At 37.1% G+C, this 25,674-nt stretch overlaps 1 protein-coding gene across 2 annotated transcripts; it reads left to right on the top strand.

The window, feature by feature from the left end:
• The first annotated feature begins 3,744 nt into the window (after window positions 1-3,744).
• Window positions 3,745-24,559, top strand: atp6ap1la (ATPase H+ transporting accessory protein 1 like a). 2 transcript variants are annotated; one of them, NM_001386711.1, is given in 7 exon segments: window positions 3,745-3,889; window positions 15,493-15,533; window positions 18,129-18,190; window positions 18,677-18,912; window positions 20,236-20,286; window positions 22,502-22,745; window positions 23,663-24,559. In NM_001386711.1, coding segments are annotated over 7 exon segments (972 nt in total). In that variant the 5' UTR covers window positions 3,745-3,788; the 3' UTR covers window positions 23,900-24,559.
• Window positions 24,560-25,674: the final 1,115 nt, after the last annotated feature.

Here is a 25,674-nt window from a genome sequence, read left to right as displayed (position 1 = left end):
TTCAGTCTTTTTCGTGAATTTCAACGACAGAACTGCTACTTTAATAAATATATTTAATAATCTGGCTTATTTAGCTGTCGTCCAAATCAAAACTATTTCATTAGACAGCACTTTAGCTGACTGGCATGGAGCATATTCATTCACTCATTTTCCTTAAGTCCCTTTATTCATAAGGGGTCGCCACAGTGGAATGAACCACCAACTTATCCAGCATATGTTTAACACAGCAGATGCCCTTCCAGCTGCAACCCATCACTGAGAAACACCCAAAGGCCCTCATTCACACACAAACATACAGACAATTCAGCTTACCCAATTCACATGCATGTTTTTGGACTGTGGGGGAGCACCCAGAGGAAACCCACGCCAACACGGGAAGAACATGCAAACTCCAAACAGAAATGCCAACTGACCCAATCAGGGCTCGAACCAGCGACCTTCTTGCTTATGCTTATTTTTGCTTATGAATAAAAACCAATTGCATGCAGTGTAAAACATTAAGCATTAGTAACTGGTTAATTAGCCCTGTTTAAGATTTTAAGACACTGAACTATCAGAAATGGACAAAACTAAAAATGATACCTGTTTACAATCTTTTTCATCAACTCTGTTAAAATAGATGGTTAAAAATACCCTAATATACGACCCAACTAAAGGTTATTATAGCACCTTTCCAACTGTGGGTTATTTTAACTCAGTGCATTGGGTTTTATAAATTTAACCCAATGCATTGGGTTATTTTGATTAGATGTATTTTTCCATTCTGGTTTTACTATTACTGTGACTAGTAGTACTACTATTAATTATAATTATGACTGTGTAAATACATAACATACAGCTTACAAACATATTGAAAATGCTATTTCCATTACATTTTAGTTCCATACACTTTTGTTAAAATAAATTAATCCCAAATGAAGAAGCAGAACAAAGTACAGACTGTTATAAACTGTGCAAGCAGAAAATCCTCTGTTGATGGAGACGAATATGGAGCTCTGTGTGCTGTAGAGGCTGCAGCAGCCGGCTTCACTCAGTGTCCACAATCTACAATACATTTTAACCACTCATCTACAGCTGTGAAAAGAGTACTGAAAAAGCATACTTAAGTAAAAGTACCATTACTTGCCTAAAAATGTAGTGTGAGTAGGGCAAAAGTTGGAAATATTACTCAAAATATGAGTTAAAAGTAGCCCTTTTTAAGTACTCATGAGTAGTGAATATTGAGTATTATGCTGTTAAAAGTTGATGCATTTACATGTAATTTGTGGATGTGTGTAAACGTAACATTCTGTTGTGCATTTAGATATTGCCCAGGTAGCACACAATGTCATAAGACGTTAATATTAGGTTGATTTAGGTTGTGATGTCAGGTGACAAAAATCCGATGTGGAGTCAGCATCTTAAACCAACATCATATTGACGTCAAATCCTGACATTTATTCATCAGTTATGGCAACCAAAATTCAACATCTGATAGACATCATAGTGGTAACGTCGACACAACGTCAAGCTGTGACATCATTAGACATTGATATTTGGTTGGTTTTAGGTTGGATGTTGGACATTGACATCGGCTGACGTTGAGTTCTGATGTAAACCCGATTTTCATTTCCAAACAAAATGCAGCATCTCCACGACGTTAGGGTACAAATTCAATCTGACGGCATGTTGACGTCTTGTGTCCGCTGGGTGTTTAAGGCCATTTCGGTCATAATACTGTAAATATCCATCATCTTCTCATCAGTGACAAGCATTTTAACCAGGGGTGCCCATACTCTGTCCTGGAGGGCTGGTGTTCTGCAAAGTTTAGTTCCAATCCCAATTAGACGCACATGGACTAGCTAGTCAATCTCAAACTAGGCTTTCTAGAAACATCCGCGCAGGTGTGTTGAGGCAAGTTGGAGCTAAAATCTGCAGGACATCGGCCCTCCAGGACTGTGTTTGGGCATCCTTGATCTAAACAGTCTCTGGGTCAATGCGTGCAAATATTTTGAACATCTTCTTGGACACTTTTAATGCTTCCAAACAGTTTGCTGCAATGTAAAGCACCCATGTCTTGAGGTAGTTCATTATGAAGCAATTTACCTTCTATGTGTGATTTGATTGGACAGGAATTACAGGACTGATTTTTCTAATCCCCATAGACAAGAAATAATAAAGGAGTGACTGCAGGTTGAAGGAAAGTAGTGGAGTAAAAATACCGATACTGCACTATAAATGTACTCAAGAGAAAGTAAAAGTTCACATTTTTAAAACTACTTAGTAAATTACAATTTCTGAGAAAAAACCACTCAATTACAGTAATTTGAGTATTTGTAATTAGTTACTTTACACCACTGCTCATCTATCTAATAAAAGATGGTCTTGGACGATGAAATGGATGTTTAAAAAAACACGACACAGAGAGAAAATTTGCTTAAAAAAACATTATTCTTGCATTATAGCTTGAATAAACATTATAAAGCAGAACAGCATTGCACACGCATAATGGAACTGTTTTGTGTCAGTTAAATCAATTGACTGTTGAATTTCAGAGTTTTTAACCCAACTGGTTGAGTTATTAAATAAATAAACAATAAAGGTTAAAAATAACCCAACAAAGCACCAAATATGTTTAACTCAACCATTGGGTTAAATCAATCAATCAATCAATCAATCAATCAATCAATCTATCTATCTATCTATCTATCTATCTATCTATCTATCTATCTATCTATCTATCTATCTATCTATCTATCTATCTATCTATCTATCTATCTATCTATCTATCTATCTATCTATCTATCTATCTATCTATCTATCTATCTATCTATCTATCTATCTATCTATCTATCTATCTATCTATCTATCTATCTATCTATCTATCTATCTATCTATCTATCTATCTATCTATCTATCTATCTATCTATCTATCTACTTGTCTATCTATCTATCTATCTATCTATCTATCTATCTATCTATCTGTCTATCTATCTGTCTGTCTGTCTGTCTGTCTGTCTGTCTGTCTGTCTGTCTGTCTGTCTGTCTGTCTGTCTGTCTATCTATCTATCTATCTATCTATCTATCTACTTGTCTGTCTATCTATCTACTTGTCTGTCTATCTATCTATCTATCTATCTATCTATCTATCTATCTATCTATCTATCTATCTATCTATCTATCTATCTATCTATCTATCTATCTATCTATCTACTTGTCTGTCTATCTATCTACTTGTCTGTCTATCTATCTATCTATCTATCTATCTATCTATCTATCTATCTATCTATCTATCTATCTATCTATCTATCTATCTATCTATCTATCTATCTATCTATCTATCTGTCTGTCTGTCTGTCTGTCTGTCTGTCTGTCTGTCTGTCTGTCTGTCCGTCCGTCCGTCCGTCCGTCCGTCCGTCCGTCCATCCACCTACCTACCTGTCTGTCAGTTTACATTTTTATTATGTTTTTCTCTGTAAACAATGTGCAGTGTGGTTTAAAACATACAATATAATGTACAGTACAGTTCGACCTTTCCGTTGATCAATAGAATTGTCCTATTTTCATTAAATATCTTCCTAATATCCGGCTAATTAGTTAAGTTTAAAAGATCAGTGGTTCACAGACCTGTGTCAGCGGCACAACCTCCTCGAATGGGCGTGGCCGCGTTCCCCGGATTAACCCTCCCACTACTCCTCTAATTGGCCTGCGCGCTTGTCAATCATCTCCTCAGACTGCGCCCGTCATCCAGCAGATTATGAAGCAGCAGTGCTCAGCATCATCTCCGGCAGACTCATCTGGATGTATACATGGCATCAACGTGGCGCCCGATGTCTCTCGCCTTATTTTCTTTTGTTTTCCTGCAGATATCCTCGTCTTACGAGCAACTATCCGCATTTGTGGAAGGAAGGTAAATGAAATATATTAAAATAAGCTTCTTTTGGACGTATTCTTTAGGGGGTCTCATTCATTCAGATGGCGAATTCGAGTGAAACAAAGGCTATGCATGCTGTGTATCTGCTTTATTACGGTTTTATTTAAAGAACATGGTGTAGGAGGAGGCAGAAATAAACTAATGTAGTGCCTGCATCCTTTGTCCACCCTTCATCCACATTGTGTCTGCATTGAGACTGAACTGAAGGGCTCTTGCAGTGAAACACTAGAGAAAATCCATTGGCATCAGTTTACAGGGCAAATCCATATTTGCTGCTAAAACTGCAGGCAGAGATGAGTGTTAGATAAGATCTGGGATTCAGGAATGATCACTGAAGGAATGTCGGGAATGTGGAGCATCTCCTGCTGTGAGCCGTCTATGAGAGAATCAATGAAATATGGGGATTAAAAGGATTTTATTCTCATTTTTTACAATTTCATTTGGATTTGTGTGGCATTCGCTGTTTCGTGCATCACATAAAACATTATTTGCAGAATGGAGATGCCAGGTCTCATTATCTGAGTCATTTATCTATTATATAAATGAGCCCGATGTGAGTTTATTATTGGAAATTGATGTGTTGATGCACTGATGGATGGACAACTTTTTAGTGTGTGAGTTTTGTTGATTTTGGATTGTCTATAAAGCTGTGATAAAACAATATTGTATGTTTTCGTTCTTTAAGTCATGTATTTATTTACAAATATTAGTTTTAGGAGTAATTATGTCTTATTTATAATATATATGATATTATAAAGAATATGTAATGTAATGTAAGATATTATATAATATGTGCATGGATTTAAATAAGAATGTAAAAATACATGAGAAATATATTGTTTTGGATACTATACAGATAGATAAATTACATAAATTAACTTTAATAATTACATTAATCAAATATTACTTGAATTTTGCCATGAATAATTGCATAAATCAACTTTAATAACTACATAAATTGAGTACTGCTTGAAATATGCCATGAATAATTACATAAGTCAACTTTAATAATTACATAAATTAAATATTGCTTGAAATTTTCCATGAATAATTACATAAATCAACTTTAATAATTAAATAAATCAAACATTGCTTGAATTTTTCCATGAATAATTACATAAATCAACTTTAAAAATTAGATGAAACAAATTTAATAATTACATAAATCAAAATTTGCTTGAATTTCGCCATGAATAATCAAATATTGCTTGAATTTGCCATAGATAAATGCATAAATTGACTTTAATAATAAAATAAATCAAATACTGGTCCACAATACTGGACCGTCCGCTACGCCACTGTCGCTGACATATGGTGCAGTAGCACTTCAGGGCGTCCCGAGTTCGAATCCCGGCTCGAGGACATTTCCCATGCCAACCCCAGTCTCTCTCCCGCTTCACTTCCTGTCTATAATATTGTCCTATCTAATTAATGAGGGCCAAAATTAAATCTTAAAAAACAAAATTGCCATAAATAATTCCATAAATACACTTTAATAATTACATAAATCAAAATTTGCTTGATTTTTCCTATCAATAACTGCATGGGTCAACTTTAATAATTACATAAAATAAATATTGCTTAAAATTTGCCATGAATAATTGCATAAATCAACTTTAATATTTGCATAAATCAAATTTTGCTTGAATTTTGCCTTAAAAATTTACATAAATCAGTTTTAATAATTAAATAAATCAAACATTGCTTGAATTTTGCCATGAATAATTACATAAATCAACTTTAAAAATTAGATGAAACAAATTTAATAATTACATAAATCAAAATTTGCTTGAATTTCGCCATGAATAATCAAATATTGCTTGAATTTGCCATAGAGAAATGCATAAATTGACTTTAATAATAAAATAAATCTAATACTGGTCCACAAAGTGGGACCGTCAGCTACGCCACTGTCGCTGACATATGGTGCAGTAGCACTTCAGGGCGTCCCGAGTTCGAATCCCGGCTCCCTGTCTCTCTCCCTGTCTCTCTCCCGCTTTACTTCCTGTCTATAATACTGTTCTATCTACTTAATAAAGGCCAAAAATAAATCTTTTTTAAAAATGCTATAAATAATTGCATAAATACACTTTAATAATTACATAAATCAAATTTTGCTTGATTTTTCCTATCAATAATTACATAAGTCAACTTTAATAGTTACATAAATTAAATATTGTTTGAAATTTGCCACGAATAATTTCGTAAATCAACTTTAATAATTTAAAAAAATCAAAGTTTGCTTGAATTTCACCTTGAATAATTGCATAAATCAACTTTAATAATTACATAAATCAAATATTGCTTGGATTTTTCCATAAATAATTACATAAAATAACTTTTCTAAACATTATATTCAGGTTTTTCAATGAAATGGCATTTATCTCTATAGAACTGGAGGGCGATTAAGAAATTATTCTATTATTATTTAATGTTATTATTTATTAATGTTTATTTATTTATAAACAAGAGAGTCATTTTAGGATCTAAACACATTTAGGGGTTTGGTAAATATACTCTAGGTTAATTTTACACATGAATTTTGTTTAAATATAATAAGTACTATATTGAAACATATAATGAATACATAAATATCATAAATAAATATAATAATTTAAATAATACAAATTAAATAATTGAGATGGTCCATATTTGACTAAATAATTAAATATAAATCAGCAAAAAAAGATAAAACATGGGGCAAAACTGTATTAAAATATAACAAATATCACAGATGATTACAAAGAAACATCAATCAACACATCAAATTAAACATGCAATTGCACAGAAAATCTGAAAGTGCTTTCTTTGTAAAACACACACCTATAATCTTAATTTACGACTGTATCCCAGCCTACGATACACAGATTTGATCTCATTTGCTACGTGAAGCAACTAAGCGCTGATTACATCATCTGATTGCTTTCAATGCAACATCGATTCATTTTTATGGCACATATGCTCAGTGTCTCTGCAATCACATTCATATTGCGGATCGCATTAAAAACACAGATCTAATTGGCAGCATATTGCTTTGTAGGAGCTGAATGTGTGCTGCGTTTCTCCACTGCCACTTGCACAGATGGAGTTTTACTACATGTAGGCCAGTCCGGGCTTTGGCTTGTGTATTAACAGATTTGATTTGGTGAAGCATCTAGATGCCGGCAGAAGTTTAAAGACGGGCACTAATCTGAGCGTCACCGCTGAAATATGTTACATGTGTTTTGAAGCGGTCAGCAGATTTCATTGATTATATAAATGCACCGACTCGCAACTCTGGCTCATACGGCAAAATACATACATATTTTCAAAGATATTTACACAAAATGGACAAAATGATATTTGATAAATATATTTAACTCAATCTATTTTCTATTTTTGAAAATATATTTTTAAATATCTACATTTTTAAAAAATCAAGATATATTTTACCCTCACTCTAAAAAACACAGGGTTAAAAATAACCCAAATTGGGTTGTTTTTAACCCTACTGCTGGGTAAATATGGGGCAGAACACATCGGGGGTTAAATTTACCCAAGTAATTGGGTTACTATTTTTAACCCCATAAATGGGTTGTTTTTTCTACCCAATAATTGGTTATTTTTACTTAAATAATAGGTTAATTTGATCCAAAAATGCACGCTAAACATGACCCAGCATGTGCTGTTTTTTTTTTTTATGTTTTATTTATACAATGTGAAACATTACCAGAATTTACAAAGACATAAACATGTAACAATAAGCAAATACACTGAAGAGTATTTTGAGCAAATAGTAATAATAAAAATAAATAAACAATAATAAATAAAAATAAATAGATAAATAAAATAAAAAACAACAACACTAGTGCAATCTTATATACATAAAAAACAAGTCTACAATGTGTTGACCAGAAGTAGTTTCCCATAAAAGCTGGGCATTAGGGGGTGGGGACTCAATCAGAAGGAGCAGGGTCAAGCTGAAGAGTTTGGACATATTTGCGAAGGGGTTCCCACAAATTAATAAAAACAGTGCTAGTTCGGTGAAGAGAGTACCTAATTTTTTCTAATTTCATAAAATAAAGAACATTTCTTATCCAACAAGAGTGAGAAGGAGGGTGTGGGCTCTTCCAGTTCAGAAGAATTAATCTCCTAGCCAGAAGGGTTAAGACAATTGTGCTGTTTTGACTTGGTGGATGTTTAGCTGTGATCGCAGGTATGCAAAACGTGGTAGTAAGAAATTTTAAAATTCAGAAAGGTCTGACTAAGGGCTGCTATGAGCATAAATCTCATTTTAATCATCTGTAAATGCAAGGAATCTGCGTTTATGTTACACTATTTTCACTGTGATTGAACAAACTAGTGTATAATATGTGGTATTCCAGTCAGCCACTGCTGTGAGTTGATTTGACTCAAAAACCTGGGTTGAAACTACCCAAGACTCTGAAAATAACCCCCCAATATAACCCAAAATGCCTCAACCCAAGATTTGGGTAGAAAAAATAACCCCATGTGTTTTAGAGTGCTCCTTATATTCCGATATAGGAAACCAAATTCACACATATATACATATTTAATTATGTTGATTGGTTGATGTGCAATGAATATTTTTCCTTGGCCAGGAAAAACAAACTATGATGATGGATGGATGATAGATGAATATATGGATGATATATGGATGAATGAACAGATGAATGGATGGATAAATCAGTGATAGATGGTCAGATCATGGATGGATGATAGGGAGATGGACGGTTGATAGACGAATAGATGGATGGATGGATGATCGGATAGATGGATGATAGAAAGATGGATGAATGGATAATAGATTACAGTTTTTCCCAGTGGCTTTGGTGCATTTCTCACAACACTATTTACATTTGCACAACAGTTAATGCATTTCTCAAAACAATTAGTCATTTGTGCACATCACAGTATCAGTTTCTCATTCCTTCCAACAAATGTCAAATGCTTTTGGACATGCATTGCTTTCATACAACTCTCTGCTGTTTATAACATTATTATCTGCTTATGTCATGTCAGTCAGAATGAACTAATCTTGTGAATGCTGAATAGTCTCTCTATATAAATCTAATAGTCCTTATTTCATTACTGGAGTCATTACATACACAAATGTTAAACTTGTTGTCAAAATCTGTCAAGCTAATTTGATAAAAAAAAAAATCAATCTTTTTTATCTCATGAAAATGTCTAATAAATTGAACAATTTGATGAATGAATGTACCTGTGTATGTTGTAGGATCAGTTCCAGTATGTCCTGCATTATTGTTTACAGTTGTGCACAGCTCTACCCAAAGAGAGTGTATGTTTGTTGTATAAGGGTGTTTATTCTTTTGCACAACGCTGTTAATAAATTAGAATTGCAAAGAGCAAACGCAGTAAACATGTGAAACATACATATTCAATGTCTTGTATTTAGACATCTCACTAAATGCAGTGATGTCTCACTTTACTGTAGTGTTCAAATGGCTGTGCAAATAGTATACAGTGCTGTCTAGAGCATTTTCAGGAAGCATTCTCACCAAAATCTGACTTTTTTTATGCATTGGAAAACATTTTAGAGTAAACAGTTATAATGAAAACATGATGAAGCCATTTGACTATCCTGTTCATAAACAATGGCGTCAGGACTTTTCATCTTGATGACACTGACACTTTCATTGACATCAATACTTGCTCTTGAGGAATGAGCTCTCCATTTTGAGCAAGTGACACGCTTTTGCAGGTTACCCACAAGGTTTTGCAGTTTGTACTAATTGTTTTGAGAAATTCATTAACTGTTGTGCAAATGTAAATAGTGTTGTGAGAAATGCACCAAAGCCATTGAGAAAAACTGTCATTTATGGATGGATGATGGATGGTTAGATATTTGGATGAATGGATGGATAAATCAGTGATAGATGGTCAGATCATGGATGGACGAATGACAGATGGATTCATGGATGGATGAGAGACGAATAGATAAATGGACAGACACAGACAGACAGAGATAGATAGACAGATAGACAGACAGACAGACAGACAGACAGACAGACAGACAGATAGATAGATAGATAGATAGATAGATAAATGGATGAACGATAGACGGATGGATGAATGATACATGAATGGATGGATAAATCAGAGATAGATGATCGGAATAATTAAAATAAACTAATTTTTGAATAAAAGATTTTTTTTTGCCAAAATTCTTTAAAAATATGTTTATATAGGCGGTTCATTCCGCTGTGGCAACCCATGATTAATAAAGGAACTATGCAGAAAAGAAAATGAATGTTTATATACAGTGGAAGTCAGAATTTTCCACCCCCCTGTTTATTTTTTCCCCCTATTTCTGTTTAACTGTGTTACGGTACGGGATTGAAGCTGGAAAAAAACAGGTGTAGGATCCAATTGCAGATTTTAATGTGAGAGTGCAGCGACGGTGACAAAAATCCAAAAAAATCAAAGTGACAAAAAAAACAAACGAGGAACTCAAACAGATTAAACTAGAACTAGACTTTGACAACTATGACAAGATACAAAGCTGGATTCAGAAAACACATACCAACAAGATGACAACGACCAACAGAGGATGAATGACTGAATATATAGTCCAGGTAATCAACAGAGAACGGAGACAGCTGTGGTTGCAAATCAGTGTAGATGACAGACCGGGTGTGTGTGCGAAAGAATGTATGGAAATGTAGTTCTTAAGCCACTGTAGTTCGCTGGGAGTAGCTGGCGAACTACAGTGGCATCTATTGGACAAACACAACGTAGAACAGATTTCTTCAACACATTTCTATTCATAATAGTTTTAATAACTCATTTCTAATATTATTTATTTTATTTTTTTCATGATGACAGTAAATAATATTTTACTATATCTTTTTCAAGACACTTCTATACACTGTGACATTTAAATGCTTTACTAGGTTAATTAGGTTAACTAGGCAGGTTAGGGGAATTAGGCAAGTTATTGTATATAACCCTAACGATTGTTTGTTCTGTAGACTATTGAAAAAAAATTAGCTTAAAGGGGCTAATAATATTGACCTTAAAATGGTGTTTTAAAAATTAATACCTGCTTTTATTCTGGCTGAAATAAAACAAGTAAGACTTTCTCCAGTAGAAAGAATATTATCAGACATACTGTGAACATTTCCTTGACCTGTTAACCGTCATTTGGGAAATATTTAATAAAGAAAAAAATTCAAAGGGGGCTAATAATTCTGACTTCAACTGTATATATTTACCGTATGGCGGTACAGATAAACCACTGCCAACTCAGACAGAAGTCAGGGTTTTTTGTGCGCTTTCCTTCAGGCTGCTCCTCACCGGTCTGTGCGGGTCAAGTTAAGTCAACGCAGACTCACGGTTTTGCTAAATATAGTTATGTAACAATATCATCCAACAATAACAGAATGCTAAAACCTCCCACATGTCCCTCGTGGGCTTCTGTTCATCACAGGAATCCAAGAGACAGAATTACTGATGCACTAAACAAATGATTCATTGCATTTACTACATTTCTTTAAGGTAAGTGGTTGCAAACAATTTATACGAGCTGAATTTAAACAAGCAAATTAAGCTGAACATTACTAAATTTAATTAGTTTGTTTTAATTTAGCCCATATACATTACTTGCAACCACTTACCTTAAATAATTTAAGTAAATCCAGTGAATAATGTTTTTCAGTGATGCCATTTGTCAGGGAAGTATAAAGGAGCGCTGCGGGTCTGATGTTGTTTACAGCGCAGGTGAATAAACAACACCTCCCCTTCATGCACAAGGACAGAAGTGCAGGTCACACTGTGGGAGACCTGAGCTGATAAATGACTTTATATTGGCCTGAGGGTGCACACGGACACTACACTACATGCTTTTGTTATTGAAACATGGAGGTTAAAAGCATTTTGAAGATGGATAGTGTTTGTTACATGCTGCATGGTGGTGATTTGATGGATGGATGATGCATGGATGGATGGAGGGATGGATGGAGGGTAGAATGAATGTATGGATGGATCAGTAATAGATGCCTGGATATATGGATGAATTTATGGATGAATATGGATGGTTATAGGTGGATGGATGGATAGATAGATGGACGGATAGATGAAGGGAGGGATTGATGAATGGATGGATTTATCAGTGATAGATGACTGGATGTGTGGATGAATTTATGGACGAATCATAAATGGTTATGTGGATGGATGGATGATAGTGGAATAGATATATCTATGGATGAATGGATGAATGGATGGATTTATCAGTGATAGATGACTGGATGTGTGGATGGATAGATAAACGGACTAATGATGGATGAATAGTAGTTGAATAAAAGGATGAATGACAGAGGTATAGGTGGATGGATGATCATAAGTGGATGAATGATAGACGGATGGATGATGGATGGGTGATAGATGGATGGGCGGATGATAGTTGAATATATGAATGGATGATGGATGGTTTAGTAATTGATGATCAGATCATGGATGAGTGATAGACTGATGAATGGATGATAGACGAATAATTGGATGGATGATAGATGAATAGATGGATAAATCAGTGATGGACGGAGGGACGGACGGACGGACAGACAGATAGATTAATAGATGAATGGAAGGATGGATGGATGGATGGATGGATGAAAGGATAAATCCATAATAGATGATTGGATGGATGGATGGATGGATGGATGGATGATAGAAAGATGGATGAATGACAGATGGAAAAATGGATGGATCATTGATGGATGGATGAATGGATGATAGATGAATAGATGGATAAATCAGTGATGGATGATCGGTAGATAGATAGATGGATAGATAGATGGATAGATAGATAGATAGATAGATAGATAGATAGATAGATAGATAGATAGATAGATAGATAGATAGATAGATAGATAGATAGATAGATAGATAGATTGATAGATAGATTGATAGATTGATGGATGGATGTACCATAGAATGGATGATAGACGAATAATTGGATAAATCAGTGATGGACAGAGGGACGGGCGGATGGACGGACGGACGGACAGACAGACAAATAGATAAATAGATGAATGGAAGGATGGATGAATGGATGGATGGATGGATGAAAGGATAAATCCATGATAGATGATTGGATGGATGGATGGATGGATGGATGATAGAAAGATGGATGAATGACGATGGAAAAATGGATGGATCATTGATGGATAGATGAATGGATGGATGATAGATGAATAGATGGATAAATCAGTGATGGATGATCGGTAGATAGATAGATAGATAGATAGATAGATAGATAGATAGATAGATAGATAGATAGATAGATAGATAGATAGATAGATAGATAGATAGATAGATAGATAGATAGATAGATAGATAGATAGATCGAACGGATGAACAGACGGATGGACGGATGGATGGATGGATGGATCAGTGATAGACGATTGGATGGATGGATGACAGATGGATACATGATAGATGGATGGCTGGACAACTTAATGATAGATGGATAGATCATAGATGGATAAAGAATAGATGGATGGGTGATGGATGGATGTACCATAGATGGATGAAAGATAGATGGATGATAGATGATAGATGGATAGATTGGTAATAGATGAATAGATGTATCACAGATGGATGGATAAGAGACTGATGGATGGATGACGGATGATGAACGGATTGATGAATAGTTGTCTGGATGGATCGACGAATGGAAGGACGAATGAATGGATGCATAGAAAGAATTAATGGATGGATGATTAGAGATTATGGACTGATGAATGAATGGATATAAAGGATGAATGGATGATGGATGAATGATAGACATGGATTATAGATAATGGACGGATGAATGGATGGAAGATAGACCGATGGGGGGATGGATCAATGGACGGATAGGCAGACAAACAAAGGCATGGATGGATAGTAGTCAAATGAATGGATGGATGGATTCCAGAAAAATGGATGGATGATAGACAGATAGATGGTTGATAGATGATGGACAATGGCTGGATGGATAGATGAATTAATGGATAATAAATTAATAGATAGATGGATAGATAAATGAACAGAAACAGAGCTGCTTCTCTTACTGTAGAACACACTGATAAATTAGTGTAATATATATCTATATCTGAGTCAGTCTGCTTCATCTTTCCTCCGCAGTAACCGCAGACATTTGATCTCTGAGCACCATCCTCAGACTCAGACTGACCCATAATCAGCTCTGAGATCCAGGTTAAGCCCATTCCAGCAGCATTACTCACCGATTACACCTTTAAACTGCCCCTCTTTCAATAATCCGTCTTACTGTTCCAGAAGTCTGAAGAACACACTGTGAACGCAGCTCACCCAACATATGCTTTCACAAACGACCCTTCCGGTACATTTCATCCACTCTGGGGTGAGTTGGAGTCTTAATTTGGCCACAACTTTCTCTGATTCAGCAAATGGAATAGTTTTGGGCGGCAAATCTTATTTTGACTCATATATTGGGAAGATGCTTTGAAAGTTTTCAAAAACTCAACAATGGTCGCCCACTGAAGCTGAGCAGGGCTGCGCCTTGTAACTACCTGGATGGAGACCACATGGGAAAGCTAGGTTGGTGTTGGAAGTGGTGTTAGTGAGGCCAGTAGGGGGTCAACCTGTGGTCTCTGTGGGTCCTAATGCCCCAGTATAGTAAAGGGGACACTATACTGCTCAGTGAGCGCCGTCTTTCAGATGTTAAACCGAGGTTCTGACTCTCTGTGATCATTAAAAATGCCAGGATTCATTCATTTTCTTGTTGGCTTAGTCCCTTTATTAATCAGGGGTCGCCACAGCGGAATGAACCGCCAACTTATCCAGCAAGTTTTTACGCAGCGGATGCCCTTCTAGCTGCAACCCATCTATGGGAAACATCCACACACACACTCATACACTACGGACAATTTAGCCTACCCAATTCACCTTTACCACGTTTTTCGACTTGTGGAGGCTCCAATCACTCTACCCAAATATGACAGAAACGGTACCCCCACTCTGAGTCTCTAGGCATCATCATAGGACGCCCAATCAACCTATCTACCTGTTCACTGTTCATCCTCTTACTTCCCTTCCCCTTCATCCCACTGTTCTCCCACCATCCCCTTCATCCCTACAATAAAGTCCAGCTCAAAGTGTGGCGTGGTCTCTGCCGGTGAAAAGTTGGTGGTTCATTCCGCTGTGGTGACCCCTGTTGAATAAAGGGACTAAGCCGAGGGAAAATAAATGAATGAAAAACAGTTTAGGTGGCACGGTGGCTCAGTGGTTGTCGCCTCAGAGCAAGAAGGTCGCTGGTTTGAGTCCCGGCTGGGCCAGTTGGCATTTCTGTGTGGAGTCTGCATCATGTTCTTAGCGTAGGTTTGCTCCGGTTTCCCCCACAGTCCAAACACATAAGGGAACTGGATGAACTAAATTGGTCGTAGTGTATGAGTGTGTGTAAATGTGTGTATGGGTGTTTCCCAATACTGGGTTGTGAATGGAAACATATGCAGGACTAATTCTTTCCGCTCTGGTGAGCAGGTTTCAGATAAATGTTTATGATTAATAAAACACACTTTTATTTCTTCTTACAGCTCAGATGATGCACCGTCGAGAGACATCAGCATTCAAGATGGTGAGTTGTTTTTGATAAATATCAGGGTTTAATCTTTCTTAAGTGGCTCCTTGAATCGCTTAAGCATTAAAGCTTAGTGTTTCATATTTGATATGCAAATTTCCAACTCTTATCTTGACATTACAGTGAGATAACCGACATTCAGGGGCGCAACTACACATTGACTGAGGGGTATGCAGGTTCAAATTTTGTGTGATCCCTCTTATTTTATATTAATTAATTAATAATAAATTAAGATTTGAGAACCAAATTTTTGAAGACAAATTTTCAGATTAATCTTATACTTTTAACATTATGTATGATTTGACAGTTTATTTTTATAAAAATAAAAGCAAATCTAAACAGTTACATCTACATGAACACTTTCGGCTGTGGGACTGCATGTTATTGTGTTAAATGATTTTGAATTAAACAATAACAATATTATATTCGTTTAAAATGCAAAATAATATTTTTTAACAAAACATATTTATTTATTTTTATTATTTGAAACTTTTAATAAGGATAATTTTAAAAATAGTTTTGGCACAACGGCGCCCCCCCATGTGTGGCGCCCCTATGCGCCGCATATACTGCATACCCCCTTGTTGCGCCACTGCCGACATTTAATATGTATTTTATGTTAAGTAGGGAAGCAGCACTGTGGTTCAGTGGTCAGCACAGTCACCTCACAGCAAGAAGGTCGCTGGTTCAAGTCCCAACTTGACCAGTTGGCATTTCTGTGTGTTTCATATTTGATATGCAAATTTCGAAATCTTATTTTAACATTACTTTGACGTTCTTATTTAATAATAATAATAATTCCTTACATTTATATAGCCCTTTTCTAGGCACTCAAAGCGCTTTACACAATGGGGGGAAACTCCTCATCCACCACCAGTGGATTGACAATTCCTATTTGTTCTCCCAGTGTCAGCGTGGGTTTGCTCAGGATGCTCAGGTTTTCCCCACAGTCCAAACGCATGCGCTATAGGGGAATTGGGTAAACTAAATTGACCGTAGTGTATGTGTATGAATGTTAGAGTGTATGGGTGTTTCCCAGTACTGGGTTGCGGCCGGAAGGGCATCCGCTGTGTAAAACATATGCTGGAATAGTTGGCGGTTCATTCCGCAGTGGTGACCTCTGAAATAGAGACGAACGAAAATGAATGATTGAATATTAAGTAGTTTGTAACAAACTTCTCATTGATTGGCTTTAACGTTGAACCAATTGCATATTTTGCTCTGAATAATGGGGTATATGCCGAAGCATGCTAATGGGAGTTTTAATTTGCCAGTAACCTGGGTTAAGCGCTTCCGGCGAACTGTATGCAATGCAAAAACCGGCGCGTTTAGGGTCTGTTTTCTGTAAAAATCAGCGATCTCCACTAGCTGAGTGATGTCCGATTTAAAGTGGGTCTCAGATTGTACACGAGCACTGCATTAAATCACATTTCCCCCCGCCATGTCTTTATAATATGAGCATTTATTTTACCCCAGTATATTCAATGGAGCTTCTGCGTTAGCCTGCCGATTCTGACAGGAGCGTGGGAGTAAACAGCTTTTCGTCTCGTTTTACGCTAAAGCAACTAAATGAATGCCTAAGTTTATTTAACTGAATGTATTTTAATGACATTACAACATCAATGCTGTAAAAGGAACCGTAAAAAATGGAAAAAAGTTCACAATAACAGGTCACCAGAAGTTTATCAGTATGGTAAAAACACTAGCTCGGCATATACCCTATATTGAGATAGATTTGCTCTCTATATTATCACTGCATCATGTTATATGATTAAAAAACAGCCAAATGCATCAAATGTAACACTTAGATAAAACATATGCAAACACTTAAGTATACACTTTAGTTTTTTAAAAGATTATTTTTCATGTTTTTCAGGCTTACATGCAACCCTGATCTATATAAATTGCTCTATAAATAACTTATTTGTTAGATTAAATATGAATATAGTTAGCTATGAAACGAAAATGCTTTACATAAATGAACAGTTTGATTTTTAATTCAATGTAAATTAAATTTAAATTAATTTAATGTGCTTTAAATATGAAGAAAAAATGTGTGTACAGTTGAGCCCTCCTGAATATGTCTTCCTCAATTTCTGTTTAATGGACCGCAGATTTTTATCAACACATTTCTAAGCTGAATAGTTTTAATAATTCTAATAACTGATTTATTTTATCTTTGCCATGATGACGGAAAATAATATTTTACTAGATGTTCTTCAAGACACTTTTATACAGCTTAAAGTAACTTTTAAAGGCTTAACTAGGGTAATTAGGCAGGTTAGGGTAATTAGGCAAGTCATTGTATAACAGTGATTTTTCTCTGGAGACAACCCAAAACAAATATTGCTTAAGGGGGCTAATAATATTGACCTTAAAATGATTTTGAAAAAATTAATAACTGCATTTATTCTAGCCGAAATAAGACAAATAAGACTTTCTTCAGAAGAAAAAATATTATCGGAAATCCTGTGAAAAAATCCTCAATCTGTTCAACATCATTTGAGAAATATTTAAAAAAAAAAGTTAAAAAAGGAGAAAATTGCAAGAGGGCTAATAAATTTGACTTCAACTGTGTATGTGTGTGTGCAGGAGGATCGGGCAGCTCTAGTTCTCTGTCCGCAGCTGAAGCTCCACTCCGTCGGGCTCTGCAGGTGAGTTTTGTGCGTCTGCCAGCGGCTCCAGACTGACCTTGCAGATTCACCTCCAAACTCCACAGCAGTTTAATCCTGCACAGATGCATTATCTTTGGAAAAAACAGATTACACACACATGCTACATTTTCAATCAGGAGTCTGTGTCCCGAAATCACTCAAATTTTCCTTTCTCTGGTTTGAGCTCCGGCTGGGTCAGTTGGCGTTTCTGTGTGGACTCTGCATGTTCTCCCCGTGTTGGTGTGGGTTTCCTCTGGGTGCTCCGGTTTCCCCCACAAGTCCAAACACATGCGCTATAGGGGAATTGAGTAACTAAATTGGCCGTAGTGTTTGTGTGTGAATGAGTGTGTATGGGTGTTTCCCAGTACTGGGTTGCAGCTGGAAGGACATCCACTGTGTAGAACGTTTGCTGGATAAGTTGGCGGTTAATTAATGCTCACTTGAATGGTAGTGTGTGTCACTGATGTTACCGTGTGTTTGTTTCAGCCGTACGGATGGCAGCTAGACGTTCCTCCTCGCAGAAAGCTGCTTCAGTCTCCAGGATTGTTGCTTTATTCTCCTCTTAGTGTGACGTACAACGGCAAGACCTGCATCCTTTTCAGGGCCAGGAAGCTGGCCATCAGGTACAGAAACCACAGTCTGGTGGATCTCACAGAGAAAACCTTCAGCCCAGACGCACCGCTCGACACCAAAGGATCCTTCTGCAGTAAAGATAAAGCCATGTAAGTCACACTGAAAACCGTCAGTCATCTACACTATATTTGACTCTAAATAATGTCACAATTACTACTGCTGTTATATACTATACACTAACAGAGCTGGGTATTGAAGGATATTATTATTATTATTATTATTATTATTATAAGTTGAATTATTAGATTTGCTGTTAATTTTTTTTTATTCTTTGTCAAATATTTCCAAATAATGTTGAACAGATTCAGGAAATTTTCAAAGTGTTTCCTATATATATTTTTTCTTCTGGAGAAAGTCTTATTTGTTTTATTTCAGCTAGAATAAAAGCAGCTTTTAATTTTTAAAAAAACATTTTACGGTCAATATTATTAGCCCCCTTAAGCTTGAAAGCCTATGACTCAACCAACACTTGAGTGCAGAAATATCTTTAACATTCTGATTAGATCTAATGATTATCTATATACCTCATATACACTCACCGGCCACTTTATTAGGTACACCTGTCCAACTTTACACAAATTTCTAATCAGCTAATCACATGGCAGCAACTCAATGCATTTAGGCATGTAGACATGATCAAGACGATCTGCTGCAGTTCAAAGCGAGCATCAGAATGGGGAAGAAAGGGGATTTAAGAGACTTTGAACGTGGCATGGTTGTTGGTGCCAGACGGGGTAGTCTGAGTAAATCAGAAACTGCTGATCTACTGGGATACCCACGCACAACCATCTCTAGGGTTTACAGAGAATGGTCAGGAAAAGAGATAATATCCAGTGAGCGGCAGTTCTGTGGGCGCAAATGCCTTGTTGATGCCAGAGGTCAGAGGAGAATAGCCAGACTGGTTCCAGCTGATAGAAAGGCAACAGTAACTCAAATAAGCACTCCAAATTTTAACATGCTCAATCCAATAGAGCACCTTTGGGATGTGGTGGAACGGGAGATTGGCATTATGGATGTGCAGCCTACAAATCTTCAGCAACTGCATGATGCTATTATGTCAATATGGAGCAAAATCTCTGAAGAATATTTCCAGTACCTTGTTGAATCTAAGGCACGAAGGATTTAAGCAGTTCTGAAGGCAAAAGGGGGTCCAACCCGGTACTAGTAAGGTGTACCTAATAAAGTGGCCAGTGTGTGTGTGTGTGTGTATAATTAACTTTTTAAAAAAATAATGTTTAAAACTATCTTCTTAATATTTAGTATTGGCCACAGTTTCATTTTTATTTATTTATTTTTTATTTAAATTTCAAGCAGTTTAATAGTCACCTAAAATATTGCAAAATACCCCAGTTTGGATTTAAAAGTTTAAAATAAAAAAGTTATAAATTTTTATGTATTTTGTTATTGGCCAGACTCAATCTGCGCTTCGGTGATGTGGAAGATCTTCGAGGACTCTCCATCAGGTTATATCTTCTTCTTCTTCTTCTTCTTCTTATTATTATTATTATTATTTCTGAGTATTAGCCTATACTGATGCTGTTACAAACAACTGTGACTTTATATATTTTTATGGTGGTTTTACCAGGCTATTACTATTTGTAGCATAGCTAGCATGACTTGGAATGTTGCAAGCATGTTTAGCTTTTTGCTAGTCTAAATTAGCATGCTGTTAGCCTATCCCTACCATCTGTAACATGTTTTAGCATGTACTATGATTGTTAGCACATTGCTAGGTTTAATTAGCATGTGTAATATTGTTGATACATGGCTTACATGAATTACAATGTTTTTAGCATGGGTCTAGCCTGTTTAGCTTTTTATTAGCCTAAATTAACATGATGTTATCCTGTTTTTACCATCTGTATCATGTTGTTAACAAAGGTTTGGCCTACATGTTTTAACATGTTACTAGTATTGTTAGCACATTGTTATGATTAATTAGCATGTCTAGTATTGTTGACACATGCTTAAATTAGCATGCTGTTAGCCTATTTCTACCATCTGTATGCTGTTAGCACCTTTTAACAGGTTACTAGCATTGTTAGCACATTATTAGGATTAATTAGCATCTATAGTATTGCTTACACATGGATAACACAATTTACAATGATGCTAGCATGGGTCTCACCTGTTTAGCTTTTTGTTAGCTTAAATTAACATGCTGTTAGCCTATTTCTACCATCTGTATGTTGTTGGAACATGTTTTAACATGTTACTTGCATTGTTAGCACATTATTATGATTAGTTTGCATGTCTAGTATTGACACATGGTGAACACAAATGACATTGTTGCTAGCACGGGTATAGCCTGTTTAGCTTTTTTTTAGCCTAAATTAGCATGCTGTTATCCTATTTCTACCATCATGTTTTAACAGGTTAATAGCATTGTTAGCACATTTGGATTATTTAGCATGTCTAATATTGTTGACACGTGGCTAACACGAACTGCAATGTTGCTAGGATAGGTCTAGTCTGTTTAGCTATTTTTTAGCCTAAATTAGCATGCTTTTAGCCTATTTCTAATATCTGTATGTTGTTGACACATGTTTTAACATGTTAATAGCATTGTTAGCACATTATTAGAATTATTTAGCATGTCTAGTATTGTTGACACATGGTTAACACAAATTACAATGTTGCTAGCACAGGTATAGCCTGTTTAGCTTTTTATTAGCCTAAGTTAGCATGCTGTTAGCCTATTTCTACCATCTGGTTGTTGTTAGCACATGTTTTAACGTGTTAACATCATTATTAGCACATTATAAGAATTATCTAACATGTCTAGTATGCTTGACACATTGCTAACACAAAATACAATGTTGCAAGCATGGGTATAGCCTGTTTCACCCTTTTGCTAGCCACAATTTGTACCATCTTTAGCATATTATTAACGTGTTATAACATAAGACCGACATGACCCTGCTGAAAAATCCAGCTTAAACCAGCCTAGGCTGGTTGGCTGGTTTTAGCTGGTCGACCAGGCTGGTTTTAGAGGGTTTTGACCACTTCCAGGCTGGTTTCTAGCAATTTCCAGTCTGGTCTTAGCTGGTCAGGCTGGGACATGACCCGCTAAAACCAGCTTGTCCAGCCTAGCCAAGCTGGGAGTCCAGCCAAAACCAGCTATATCCAGCTTAAACCAGGCTGGTCAAGCTGGATTTGGCTGGTCATTTTCCAGCCTGACCAGCTAAGACCTGGCTGGAAATAGCTGGAAACCAGCCTGGAAATGGCCAAAACCCCTCTAAAACCAGCCTGGTTAACCAGCTAAAACCAGCCAACCAGCCTAGGCTGGTTTAAGCTGGATTTTTCAGCAGGGTATTCTCGCATGGTTAGCATATTTTTCAGATGAATTAACATTAGACTAGTTAACATATGGCTAACACGAATTCGAATGTTGATAGCATGGGTCTAGCCTGTATAACCCTGCCAGGTTAGCATTTTACAAAATGACTGTCAATTAAATGGGCATAAATCATAACATAACATTAAATATAACGTGCAATCTTTGTCGATATATTTAATACAATTTCTTTAAATGTAGTTCCTCTAATCTGAATCGTACATTTTGTATACTGATATTGCATGTTATTAAACTAAGTCAACTGAGCAGAACTAATTTCTAATGGGTTTTCTGACAGATAAACCCACATAACCGTCCCATATCTGTGTTTTTACCTCCAGGCTACAGATGTCAAACACGTTTTATGAGTCGGCAGGACAGAACTGGTTCACGCTCGATAACGTGCACATCCATTACAACTGGACGTACGAGGCCACGTTTAATGCCACAGATGTGTACGCGCCATCCACCAACTCATACCACTGCCAGCACGTCAGCAGCCTGCAGAAATACGACACGCTGCTGGTGCCCAGTGCCAACACTGACCACGCAGCAAACTGGCACATCACGTTCACAGACTTCCAGGTTGGCAGATAACACTTTCCCTCTGTCCTCCGCTGATATTGGGAGTCGTAGCATCGTGCGCTGTATTTTTAGTGGCTGTAATGTGGGTGTAATGTGGTTACACAAGCTTGTGGTTTGGCATTAGTCTGTATGAAATGACTGTGTGGAAGAACATGCAGAGTTTGGGTGAAATTGAATGCTGTTTACTGGGAAATTTTGAGCTTTGCCTGCAAGATCAGAATGAGGGAGGATGGATGGATAGATGAATGGATGGATGGATTAATGACATATTAAGAGTGAATGGACGGGTGAACAGAATGAATGGTGATAGATTAATGAATGAATGGATTATATGACATGTTATATTGATGAATAGTAAATGGGTGGATGGATGGATGGATGGATGGATGGATGGATGGATGGATGGAAAGGTATATGAATGATGGATGGATGGATTGATTGAATGATAGATGAATGATGGATGGATGGATGGAATTTCAGATGATAGATTGGTGGATGGATGGATGGATGGATGGAATAGGTGATGGATGGATGGATGAATAATAGATGACTGAAGAATAATGGATGATAAATGGATGGATAAATTGATGAATAGATAGATTAAAAGATTCATTAGATAAATAGATAGACAGACAGATAGACAGACAGACGGACGGACGGACGGACGGACGGACGGACGGACGGACAGACAGACAGACAGACAGACAGACAGACAGACAGACAGACAGACAGACAGACAGACAGACAGACAGACAGACAGACAGATAGATAGATAGATAGATAGATAGATAGATAGATAGATAGATAGATAGATAGACTGATAGATTGATAGACTGATAGATTGATAGATAGATGATAGATACTATCAACAATATAATCTGTAAACTGCATAACTCTGACTCTGTTTCCCCTCTCAGATCCAGGCCTTCAATGTTCAGTCTAGTAAGTTCGCTCCAGCCAGTGACTGCGCCACTTTCTTCACTCCAGCCATCCTGATGGGTCTGATCACGTCTCTGATCCTGCTGCTGGTTCTGGCCTACGCCCTGCACATGGTAGTGCATCTGAAGCACATCGACCGCTATGAAGAGCACAAGACCACGGTTTATTTCCCACGCAGCACAGAAGCCGAGTGCACAGAGAAGAACAACCTCTAGAGGGCGCCGCGCTGGACTCAATGATCCAGACTGACTCCTGTCCGCACCGCCGCCTGGGACTGACTGCACCACGCCAGTGATGTCATTGTGGTGGGACAGTGCAAGTCCGAATCCGGCTCCTTCGGGACATCCGAGGATTTGGAGATTTTTCTCACCAAAAACGAAAATCTAGGAATTTAAATGTTTTTAGCGTCGGGTTTGGCGAGAGGTTTTCTGGAGGATTGTGGGAATGCAATCGCAACTGAAAGTAATGATGCATTGGATTTACTACATTTTTTTAAAAGGTTAAATTGTTAATATTTTTTATTCGTATTCAAATATTTCCCAATTGATATTAAACAGATTCAGGAAATTTTCACAGTCTTTCCTATAATATTTTTTCTTCTGAAGAAAGTCTTATTTGTTTTATTTCGGCTAGAATAAAAGCAGTTTTTCATTTTTTTAGGCCATCAATATTTCTATCCCCCTTAAGCAATATTTGTTTTTTCCAACCCGGGCTCATTGTGGAAACGTAGCCCCGCGGACGTTTCTGCGGACCGCGATTTACGTCCCGGGAGGTACGTATTCGAGCGTTTTTTTGTTTTCGTGGATCCGCGAGAGGCCGCTGTGCGCGCTTTTTCGCGTCTCGGGCGCCGTTCTCACGCGAAAAGCCGCCGGATCAGAAAAAAAAAAAAAAAAAGCAAAAGCCCTCGTCTTCGATTTCGACCGAGTTTTCGGATCCCGCCGCGTTTTTGCCCTTATTTTCCGGATTCCGTTTTTCGTCTTACCTGATTGCCGGAACCCGCTGTTTCCCGGACTCGATCCCGGTTGTCGTCCACCGCGGCCGGCTCCGGCTCCTCCTCCTCCGGGGCCTCCGCTCCGCCGACGCAACGCTGTGAGCTAGGCGGACAAACTGATCGGGTCGGGAAAGCCCTCCACTTGGAGGCGAGCGCGAAGAGGAGGGGCGGAGCGGCGCCACACCGCCCCGCAGCGTTCGCTCGAAAAAAACCAAACGCGGCCTTATGTACCTCCGGCAACGTAAATCGCGGTCTCCAGAAACGTCCGCGGGGCTACGTTTCCAGAATGAGCTTGGGTTGGTTTTTTCGATTGTCTACAGCAGGGTTTAATAAACTTCTCAGCCCACTACCCCCAAAAAATCCGAGGTGGTTATAAATATATAAACCTTGCACACAACAGCACACACATACCAATAGGTCCAAGTCTATTCATCGTTTAATTTTGGAGAACGCCACATGGAGATCTTCCTCCATGTTTAGTTATGGCCTGTATTTATTTTTAATGTATGTGAGGGCAGTAAAGGTGTCAGAAAGTTTAACCGGGTGCCATAAAATCAATGTGTGTATTGCTGTGTCTTTAATATAACCTCAGGGGTCGCAAACAAATAAATACAAATGTAAAGGCTGGTGGCTTTTTATTTGCATGTTTTTAATGTAACTATTGCATTAAAAAAATCCGTAGGTTATGGATAAAATATGGTAATTCTTATAGTTTAATTAAATTAAGATGACATTTGGAAATCACCAAGCGACCCCCCTCATTGTCCTGCGACCCCACTTTGGGAATCACTGGTCTACAGGACAAACCACAGTTATACAAGACTTTCCTAATCACCCTAACTTGCCTAATTAACCCAGTTAAGCCTTTAAATGTCACTTTAAGCTGATTACTAGTATCTTGTAGAATATCTAGTCTAATATTAAGTGCTGTCATCATGGCAAAGATAAAAGAAATCAGTGATTAGAGATGCTTCCATTAAAAATGTAGTAAATCCAATG

Source organism: Danio rerio, chromosome 11 (genome assembly GCF_049306965.1).
Source record: "Danio rerio strain Tuebingen ecotype United States chromosome 11, GRCz12tu, whole genome shotgun sequence".
NCBI classification, from domain to species: Eukaryota; Metazoa; Chordata; class Actinopteri; order Cypriniformes; family Danionidae; genus Danio; species Danio rerio.
This window is presented reverse-complemented; position numbering and strand designations above follow the sequence as displayed.